Genomic DNA, 11,600 nt, shown 5'->3' with positions numbered 1-11,600 from the left:
GATGAGAGTAATAACTTGGCACCAGCTCCTGTGAAAAGATCTGAAAGTTTTCACTTGCGAGTTCAAGCTTCAAGTGAGCCAGCAGTGTGCCAGGCCTGCCAAAGGGGTGATGCCTATTCCAACTGGAGCAGGGTCACACCATGCCAACTCAGGACAGTCACTGTTCCAAATCCACTCTGCTGATCAGGGAGCTCCAGGAACATCATTTCTGAGCACCATATTTTTTAAATAATTTTTTGAAAAGTTTTAATTAACACAATGTAATTGTACATATTTATGGAACAGAGTATGATATTTTGATACATATTCACAGTGTGTAATGATCATATGAGGATACTTAGCATATCCATCACCTCAACTACTTATCACTTCTTTGTGTTGAGAATATTCAAAATCCTCTCTTTTAGCTATTTTGAAATATGTATTAATAATTAACTAGTCACTCTATTATATTATGGAAAACTAGAACTTAATCCTCCTAAATATATTTTTGTACCCATCAACCTACCCTTCTCTATCCTCCCCTCCCTTATCCTTCCCAGCCTTCATTTTACTCTATATCTATGATATCAACTTTTTAAGCTTCCACATGCATATGAATGAGAGTGGTCAATATTTGTCTTTCTACTAAGCATTGTATTTTTTTAATATTTTGTTTTAGATGTAGGTGGGCACAATACCTTTATTTTATTTTTTATGTGGTGCTGAGGATCAAACCCAGGGCCTCACACATGCTAGGCGAGCACTCAACCACTGAGCCACAACCCCAGCCCCCCATAAGCATTGTATTTTAAATGTAATATAGACCAAAAAAAGCTTATGTCCAAAGGAAGGCAACTAGAATAAGGGGTGGAACCATGCTATTGTGTGATGAAAGTTTGAAGGAATTAGAGGCAACTTGGTGAAGTGACGCAAAGGCCAGTTGAGATGGCCATCTTTTGTTGAGGAAGAGGGAGGCTACCTGTTTTGTACAATTCCACAAGACAGGACTCAGAACAATGGGAACAAAGAGGCAGGTTATGCATCAGTAAAGAAAAAACTGTCCATCAGTCCAGACCAACCAGCAGTACAACAGCCCTCGAGGGCAGCAACCTCCCCATGGTTTCCTTTTCTTAAGCAGAAGTTAATGAGAACTCGAAAGATGGATAGAAGCTTGGTGGATCCAGTCGCTTTGTGAATCTAGCTGCTGATTTACTGGAAATCTTCTGACAGAGTTGATGTTTAAGCAGATTTGGTCAAGCATAATTTAGGACCACTACAATAGTGATTTATGTTTGTATTTTCACCTATTTTCTTCTAACTCCTCAGTTTTTAGAAAAGCTAATCAATAATCCAGTTGGAAGGATTCAAGAAAGTTTAACCTTCTCCCCCACAGTTCACCAACAGTCACTAGATGATTAACTAGAAAGTACAAAAAAATGTCTTTTTTCTTTTATTTTAGCAAAATAAAGTAATCCAGTTTACAGAATCTACATTGTACATTCCTTAACGGAAACATTACTTGCCAAATTAATTGATGGATGTTAGACCAGGTCCTTGGCCTCTCTCTCTCTCTCTCTCTCTCTCTCTCTCTCTCTCTCTCTTTCTCTCGTTGTTATGGGGGAACTCCCATAACTGTAGAGGGAAAGAATGTGGCCCATTTCCCAATAAGCATTTTGTTTTCATTTACATCTCTGTATGTTTCCCCAACTGGGGCCACCTGTCCCTGAACAGCTGGACACAGGCGGTATATCCAATAGCCTGGCGCCAAAACACATTAGCTCCTGAGTCTCGGTTTTGTCCAGGGTGCTTGCTGGCCGTGGGAATCATCCTACTCTGCCTTTGCACAGCTGTATGTTCTAAGTCACCAGAGGAAAAAATGTTCCCTGTGCAAATGCATGATGTTTCACACCACAGACCTCGTCCCTTCCTCACCCGTGACTGTTCTCACAGCTTACAGGCCAATGTCTGTGCAAACTGGGCTATGGCGGGAAACGCTGCAGTGAGTGCCAGGAAAATTATTATGGTGACCCATTTGGGCAATGCCTTCGTAAGTATTGAAGCTCTAAGAACATGTGAGTACAGTCAGCTGGCCCTGCCACAGGAACATGAGGAACCCACTGAGTTTTGAATTCCTTCATTTGGTAGTTGATTTTAGAGGTGGACTTCATTTGAAAATTCACAAAGTTTTATCTGTGTTTTGAAACTAATATTTATATAACTCTATAAAAAAGTGTTTTCCTATGTTAAAATTTTTAGCCTGTATTAAAAACTTGTAGCCCATATTCAAATCCCTCCAAATTGTATCAGGCATGGTGAGGCATGCCTTTAGTCCCAGCTACTTGGAAGGCTGAAGCAGGAGGATCTCTGAGTCCAGGAGTTTGGGGCCAAGTGGGCAGTACAGCGAGACCCTGACTTAAAAAAAAAAAATTCCTCGAATCCATTATAGGGGAGCAGACCTCTAGGGCCATGACTTGTAGACAATTTTCTGATGTTTGCAAGTGTTTGGGGAAAAATTAACCACTCTGGACTGAGGTGGAGGGTGAGAGATAGGCATAGGAAGCCAGAGACAGAGATGTTTCCTCAAAGTGACCCTCATGACTCTGGGTCTATCCCATAGTTAGTTAGTAAGCATTCATAGAACACCTGCTGGATGTTGTAGGTGGTAAACAAACAATGTGACAGCACTGCCCTCCTGGAGTTTGTTCCACTGGCCTTCATTACTTGTGCGAGCCCTAAACAGTAGCATTTCAAGCAGCTCTGTCCAATAGAACTTTCTGCAGTGAAGGAAATGTTCAGCCTCCATGTTGCCCATCACAGGAGCCACAAGCTGCAGGTAACTAGCATGCTCTTGAAGTTCAGGTACTGCAACAGAGGAAAAGAATTATTTATTTGTTTCATTTTAAATAGCCACAAACGGTTAATGGGTGCCACATTGAACAGTGCAAATTTAGAGTCTTTTTTGATTCTAGGGGACAGGATTTCTTAATCTCCTTTTAAAATCAGCTTCCAAAGGAGGTCAGTCCAAAGAAATATCAAATGTGATGTCTTACCATCATGGTCACCCCTACATTGCCAAGCAGGGTAACCCTTTCCTTCTCTCCATTTCTGTGTAAATGATCTCTTATGGCTAAAAATATTGCCATTCTTCCCTTGCCCCCTCCAAAACTCTCAGTTTTCTCCAGGCTCACTGCACTTAGTTTTGTAAATGGAACTGTTAATTTCAAAACCAGGCAGAGGAGTTAGAGGTGTAGCTCGGTGGTAGAGTGCTTGCTGAGCATGCAGAGGCCTGGGTGCGATCCCCAACACTACCACCCCTAAAAAAAAAGAAAAACAAAAAACAGGGAGAAATGTCGACTCCTGGACATTCTGTCTTAGAGGACCTCTTTTTCCATATCCATCTTACATTCCAATAATCTTATTTCATAAAAATGCTTTAATCTTTTATTGTGAAGCAATAGAGAAACTTTACAAATGGTCAACTCAGGTCACAGACTCAGCTAAAGCTCCTGGGGAAGAGAAGCTAGTGTGGGGGAAACTTGTCTTCCAGCTGGGGAAGTGATATAATGCTGCCCCCAGGTCTTCCTGCTGAAGCCCCTGGACTGAATCTGAATGTGCTGGATAATATCTAGTTGAGGAGTTTAGAGTGTTAATCAGTTTGTATTTGTAATTGGTCTTATTTACATTCAAGCTGTCAAATGCCTTTTAAATCATTTGCTTCTTGCAATTAATCCAAAGACATGGACTAGTGATTCCCTAACCTTTTAGAGATCACAGTGATGTCAATAGCTCCCCACATCCTCCAGCCTCTGATTTGATCGGAAACTTACTCAAATAAAGTGCTTTGGGGCATCAGATAATATTTCAAAATTAAGACAGAATACATTTGATTCACCCACTTTTTGAGAATGAAATAGTCCCCTTGTGTACTGGAAGACAACGTGGGTCAGCACACCCAGCACACCTGGGACTTCTTAGAATCAGTGGCATGTGTGAAATAGCCTTGGAGGTGGCAGCGGAGCCACTAGAACTGCCCACTATTAAATCCACTGGTCTCCCTCAAATAGATGAAGAACCCACATGTGCACACTCACACAATAAAAGTAGTTTCTCATATTTTCCATAGAGAAACCATGAACTGATCTGTTAGTGAAATATGCAGAGGCATGTCATATTTTAATGTGCAATCACAGATCTCTGAAATTGTATTGTTTTTAATGGTCAACTTAGAAACATGTTGGAAAGATTCCCAGGAGAGAAGAGAGAACTTTATTCTTGAGCTAGTCATAAGCAAAAGACCAAGTGACATTCTCTGTTCCTTTTCTCTTCCTTTTTAGCATGCGACTGCAATAGGGAAGGAACCCAGAAGTCCATCTGTGACCCGAACACAGGCAGGTGCCACTGCCGAGAGGGTGTCAGTGGCCAGCGATGTGACCAGTGTGCCCGGGGTCATAGCCAGGAATTCCCTACTTGTCTTCGATGTCACTTGTGTTTTGATCAATGGGACCAAGCCATTTCTTCCCTCTCCAAAGCAGTGCAAGGGTTAATGAGACTGGCCGCTAACATGGAAGATAAAAGAGAGACCCTGCCTGTCTGTGAGGCCGACTTCAAAGGCCTCAGAGAGAACATGACTGAAATAGAGAGGATTTTGAAACATCCTGTTCTCTCATCTGAGGAATTCTTAAAAGTCAAGGATTATCATGACTCTATTAGGTAAGCTCTGTGCTTGAGGGGAAGATAGCTCAACTCGACTCCTGCCTCCACCTTCACTGACATCAGGGAATTGATAAGTGTTCAGTTAATAACCAGTCTGTCTCTTTCTTACCTTGTTAGAATTGTATGTGATTTTTTCCCGATGCCATTGATTATAACAAAAAGACAATCAATAAGAGGTTAATTGAGAGGTGGGAATGTAACTCAGTAGTAGAGCGCTTGCCCAGCACATGCAAGGGCATGAGTCCACCCTAGCGCTGCAAAGAGAAAGGAGATTAATTGGGAAGTTCAAATCCAGCAGAGCTGAAAGACAAGAAATTGGAAGTAGAGTAGTTTCTAATACAAATAATTTATTTTTTTTCATCAAAGCACTTATGGAAAACTTGCTAAATTTTCCCAAAATTTTCAATTGTTTATAAGCCCATTCATTAGTGTGCAGTCTTATAACAAGTGTGGTATTCCTTCAAATGCAAGATTGTTTTTATTATATATTATTGATTCCTTTTTTTTTCCCCATTCATCAACCATTTCTCAAGAGTCTATTGGTTTCTCTGGGCCAGAAATCAGCGAACTACAGTCCACAGGTCAAATCCAACCCAGCACCTGCTTTTGTGAATCAAGTTCCACTGAAACATAACCAAGCTCATGTATTCATGTACCCTCTGTGGCTGCTCTCCCTCTGCAATAGCAGAGTTGCAGAGTTAGGAAGGTATACTCCTGAGGCAGAGCAAGCCAACTTGCCCTGGGCAAAACCTGGATGAACTGGGTACAATTTCTATCCTCACAGAAACTCATCGTCTACTAAGAAATCTCAAAAAGTGTGGTAATATAATAAAATGTCCCTTCTCCCCATTGAATGTTCCTGAATTGAGGAATAGTTGAAGCTATAGAGTTTTATGTCACACATAACTCAAATGTAACTCTAAGGTCATTCATTATCCATATGCACATATCCCAGATATATATATGACAATTGTTTAAAAGTTACACAAGGAAGGAGATACAGCCTACTTGTATAGTTCAGAGAAAGGCCCACCACCTCATAAAGAGTGATAGGACCCAGGGAGATCACATGGCCAAGTCAAACTAGCCAATGAGAACAAACACATCTCTACCCTCTAATGACTTTTGCCCTGTAAGACTTAGGCCCTGTGTTACCAGATCCTCCTGTTTTTCATGAGATGTCAGACACAGAGATTTCATAAAATGTCCCCATTTTAAAGTATGGGCAGCTAACCCAATAGCACTTGTAAAGGGCACTATGTGGCCCAAAGAAAACATGCCTGAGGATGAGTGTAGGCCATGGACCACTGGTTTGTGGTTATAGATGTCGGCAAAATGTCAGTGTAGCAACAAGAAAGCAGAATGAGTCAATCTTCAAAAAGACTGCAGGAGCCCTAAGCAGAGCCAGAGAGAAGACAGCAGAAGGGAGTCCCAGCGCCAGGCCTGCAGCCATGAGAAGATGGAGGCTACCAAGCTCCTCAGAGGAGGACTTGCATTTCCTATTCCATCTTCCCACCTCTTTTGTGCTCCTTTGCCATTGCCTCACCGGGGACTCCCCGGCAGGATTGCCTTCTCCTGTGCGTGTATTCCCAAGGTCAGGTATAGTTATATAATGAACATTTGCTGGATAAATTATAAACCAAAGGGGAGCAGCAAGACAGAGAACCCGGGGCTCCAAGAGCATGAATTGGGAAGTCAGAGCTCCCTGGTTTGAATCCACCAGATCTGTGTATCTTCAGGCAGGTGACTTAACTTCTCCAAGCTACAGTTTCTTCCTGAAAAAAAAGACAAGATGTTTGTTTCATAGAATTCTTGGGAGAATTACTCAAGATAAGACACTTAGTATAGTATTTAGCACATACTAAGTATCTAAGGAATACCAAAAATAATAACAATAATTATTTTTATTGTTATCACTATTAGCCTGAAGAATCATGGTTTTGACCATTAAAGCCTGAAGAAAAGAGAAGTCTATAGAAAAGAGAAGAAAATCCTAGAAAGCATTAGCTAATGTTCTGTACTTGTGCCAAGATAAATTAGTTCCATAAATTCATGTTTCCTTAACTATACTCTCTATCACAAAGGGTATACTCATAATCTACTTGAACCAGCTGCGTATGATGGACCCAGCAAACTGAAATGGGACAAAAGTATGCACTATCAAAGGGAAGGTGATAGGAAAAAATATATCCAGGACATGATCACCATGTCTCTCATGGAAATTAAAAGTTAAGACCCTGCACAGAAAGGGGCACTGAAATTGTTGAACACAGATTCACTCTAAATTAAGAACTGATGTTTACCTTAGGCTGGGTGAGATGTTCTTTTTTTAATCATGTGTTGAAAGTCAGAGGTAGATGGACTCTTTTAAATTGATTTAAATGGGCCACATCTGAACACGTTTCAAAATGCAAAGCAAAGAAAGAGAGAGCATAAACAGTTGAAATGGAAAGATTCAAAAATCTCGCTGATAGGTGGATGATGATACTTAAGGCGGGGTGGGAGGGAGGCAAGAATGGAGGAAGAATGGACTATACAGAGGAAAAAGAAGAGTGGGAGGGGTGGGGGGAAGGAAAAATAACAGAATGAATCAAACACCATTACCCTATGTAAATGTATAATTACACAAACGGTACGCCTCTACTTCATGTACAAACAGAGAAACAAGTTGTACCCCATTTGTTTACAATTAAAAAAAAAAGAAAATTAGATGGGACACATTTTTAATGCTTCCAATAAATAAGAAAAATGTCCCTGCAGCATGAAAAAAAATGCTTATTCTGCCAGAACTGGTATACAGGTATTAGTTTAAATGAAATATTTCAGGAAGCTTAATTAAGAGGAAAGAGATGAACCATAAACAGAATTATAGACTCAAATGAAACATTGTGTATATGGGGGTTGGGTCCCTTCTAACTGAGGACACCCAAGATAATAAGGGCAATTTATGTGGCTTGCTTTTTCACCAATATATCAAGTGTAATACCCTACCCTCAGTAACCATATTTACCCTCATTTCTCCAACAGAAAACAAATCACACATCTAAGTGAACAATTGAAAACAGTGTACGAATTCCAAGATCTGAAAGAAACCATAGTAAGAATGAGGAATGAAACAGACCTCTTACTTGAAAATGTTCAGGAGAACATTGATTTGCAGTCCAGCCTTCTTAATGCAAGCACTGCAGGTAAGAGGGAAAATGGTCTTTGACTGTTTCTGCATGAAGTTTGATGAAATCCGTAGTGCATTCCATTTGTGAGTCATCCCATACTTTCATGGCACCTGAATACTTTAGAACATGCATACCCACCCATTAAAGGTATTGTTTGTACATGGAGAGGTCAATTTTTTAAATATTGCAGAGCCTGGATAATATTTGCTCAAAATAACAAAGGTAACAATATCTGATTCTAAATAAACACTAAAATCCAATGTAATCTAATGCCAAGCCTTACAAGGTGTCTTGAGTAATCAGCAACTTAGAAATTCTAACATGGCTATACGCAAATGAGAGAGAACTTTCTGTGCCTTCCTGGGTGTCAACTATTCGAACTACCACAAATACAAAGGAATATGCAGCAAAAAGAACTAAATGCGACATTTCTCTTAAGAACTTTGTAGGAATTAGTCATGCAACATACTAGACTTCATATTGCATAGTTCTTAAATCTGAATGTGAGCCATGCCAAAGCCAAGATCAACTTAAAGAAGGAATGGAACTCTAAACAAAGCTTTGTGAAGCTCATCTCCTGTCTAAGATGACACCCATGTTATATTTGGTGATGGACAACCTGTTACTAACAAGGGAGGCAATACTGAGTATACCTACCCTGTCTAATTGAGAAGAAAGGAGAAAATATATATGAACCCATGTCAAGACATAAACATTGCTGCTTTGCTTTAGTCCATGTGTGTGCACATGTTTTTCATCTAATTTCAACCCAAAAGAGGGAGCAAAAAATATAGCAATTAGGAATGCCCAATTTCCCTAAAGAATGCCTAAATTTTAGTGAAATAAGTTCTACCACAGATCTATTAATGATGCTTAGCACAATTTACTCATATTCCTAATCTGGAATAAAGTGCCCACTGAAAGAACTCAAGATCCATCAGAGGTCACCCCAAGCCAGGGAGGATAAAGTGAAACTACCTACATGCCAGTCCTCTTGAATTTGCAATCCAATAGTAGTTACCCAGATTTTTCTCTATTCCTGAAACTATGCTGGTGAGTAGAGAGATATGGCAATGACAGAGCAAGGACCTGCCCTTGAGTTATTCCTGTCTGCTGTGGGAGACAGGAATAGAAACAATGTTAACACTAGCAACTGCTTTGGAAGCAGAATAACAAGAACTGAATTCTTCATGGGCTTATTAGGAAAGGCTTCAGGGAGTAGGTGGCAATTGAACAGAGTCTCACAGGATGGAGATAAATCTGTCATATAAATAAAAGTCAAAAATCATTCCAAGAAATAGAAATGTGCTCTTATTTTTTTTTCATGATAAATGAGAAACATGATATATTAAGAGTATGACAATGGTAAGAACCAGAAAGTTTAAAAGATAAGGTGTGGTTATCTCGTGCTTAGATATGCTTATGTAGGGAGTAAAGATGAGGACCTTGGTCCTCTGTTCCCAAAATGTGGAGGTACAGTGTAAAAGTCTAATGTATGTTAATTTCTATTAAAATATACCTTATTACATTCATGAATTCACGTTTTATCACAAACACAGAAAACGGAAGTGTTAAGAATGCAGGCTTTAGAGTCAAACTACCTGGGTTCAAATCCTGGCTAACTATCTTTCCAGTGAGATCTTGGCAAATAACTTACCTCACCAGAGCCTTTGTTTTCTAATTTGTATAATGAGAATGATTACATAAATATATTCTTCATTGTGTTTGCTGAAGACTGAAGAAGAAAATGAAGTATAAGCATATAGAAAACACACAACTAGCAATCAGGTGCTCTGGTACACACCTGTAATCCCAGCAATTTGGGAGGCTGAGATAGGAGGATCGCAAGTTCAAGACCAGCCTTAGCAACTTAATGAGGCACTAATCAACTTAGCAAGATCCTTTTTCAAAATAAAAAATAAAAAAGGGCTGGGGATGTAGCTCAGTGGTAAAGCACCCCCAGACTCAATTCCCAGTATAAAAAAAAACAAAAAGAAAAGGAAAGAAAGGAAAGAAAAGAAAAAGAAAAAGAAAACACTCAACAAATTATCCTTAGTTAACATTATCAGCCTCAACATCAGGGGTCTGTAAACTGCAGCCCTAGGACAATTCCTGACAGTAAGCTCCTTTTGCAAATAAAATTTCATTAAAACACAATCTTGCCTGTGTTGCTTTCACTTTACAATGTCAGAGTTGAGTAATTAGGACAAAAACATCATGGCCAGCAAAGCCTAAAACATCAATTCTCTGGATTTTGCTGAATAGTTTATCACTGCTGGTCTATACAGTCAAGTAAACTTAATTGTTCTATCATATTAGTTTATATAGGTGTTTATAGTGAACACCTTATATTTGTGGCACATTTTACAGAATGTTTTGTATTATCTCACTTGATCCTCATGAAGTATTTTCAGAGATTTTCAAATAAGGAAACAAAATCTAAGAGATTAACTGATTTGCTCTAAGACATACCCAGGCAGTAGAGAGTGGATAAACCCATCCCAGGGGACTTGAATGTCAATGCTGTGTATCTCTTATGTCCAGATCTATTACACTATCTGTCTTCTACCTCATTAAAGGCAAAATCAAGCAAGAGGATTTTGAAATTTTGTAGTGAAAATTTAGACCAAGACAGTAAGTAGTCAAACTGTGGAATGATCATTGTGAAAGATGATACATTCATTTTTCACAGAATTTATCTTACCTCAATTTGTGTTGATATAGATTCCTTGGAAAACATCAAGAAGTATTACCACATATCATCAGCTGCTGAAAAGAAAACTAATAAAACTGGTTCCATCATAAATAACTCTGAAAACACCAGGACCAGCTTGCTTACCATTTTAGATACACTGACCTCAAAAGAAACTTTGTCATTGGAAAAGTTAAAGCAGATTAAGATACCAGAAATCCAAATATTGAACGAGAAGGTAAATATTCATAATGGTCTGTAAAAGTGTTAATGGATTCTACGTGGTATACAAACCTTTTCAATTGTATCTCCCTGTCTTATACTTTATTTTTTACTTACTTTAAATTTAGATTAATAAAGGGTGTGAGCAATTCAAATATATAATATATAAATAATATATAATATATCTTTTATCAAAATATATAAATATGTTTATATTTAATTTTAATTTTAATTAAATTAATTAAAATTTAATTTAATTAAATTAATTAAAATTAAAATATTATTGCTTAACTTTATTGTTTTATATTATTTACTCTTTCCAAAATGGTACAAATTGTGGGCATTCACTCCTTTTACTCATTATAAGTAAGAGTTAATACCTATTTTTTTTTTGGCACTGGGGATTGAACTGAGGGGCTGTTTACCACTGAGGTACATTCACAGTCATTTTTATATTTTTATTTTCAGGACACAAGGTCTTGCTAACTTGCAGAGTCTGGCCTCAAACTTGGGATCCTCCTGCCTTAGCCTCCCAAGTTGCTGGGATTATAGGCATGCACCACTGTGCTCAGCTAAATTAATACCCATTGTTTTTAAAAGAATAACAATTAAATTAGCATAGAAACCCTAAAATTTGACTATTTTTCCCCAAAATACAAAATGGTGTATTGGTGCAACACTGGGAAATAATTTAGGTAGTTATTCAGTTTACCTAGTTACCTAGGAAACACTTAATTGGCCAACCCCATTTACTAATCTTGAACAATCATTGAAGAAACTTACATGAATAAAGCAATGCCCTGCTTCAAAGAGTTCAG

General features: G+C 38.6%; 1 protein-coding gene across 1 annotated transcript in view; it reads left to right on the top strand.

Annotated features, from left to right (window-relative positions):
- Positions 1-11,600, top strand: part of Lamb4 (laminin subunit beta 4) — a 100,712-nt gene that overhangs the window by 71,529 nt on the left and 17,583 nt on the right. Inside the window, exons 25-28 of the mRNA XM_047562692.1 lie at positions 1,933-2,029; positions 4,317-4,692; positions 7,723-7,883; positions 10,593-10,798. Coding sequence (XP_047418648.1) covers positions 1,933-2,029; positions 4,317-4,692; positions 7,723-7,883; positions 10,593-10,798 — 840 coding nt within the window. The remainder of the gene's footprint in view (positions 1-1,932; positions 2,030-4,316; positions 4,693-7,722; positions 7,884-10,592; positions 10,799-11,600) is intronic.

Source organism: Sciurus carolinensis, chromosome 8 (assembly GCF_902686445.1).
Source record: "Sciurus carolinensis chromosome 8, mSciCar1.2, whole genome shotgun sequence".
Lineage (NCBI taxonomy): Eukaryota > Metazoa > Chordata > Mammalia > Rodentia > Sciuridae > Sciurus > Sciurus carolinensis.
The sequence above is the reverse complement of the archived record's forward strand: the minus strand, read 5'-3'. Positions and strand labels throughout refer to the sequence as shown.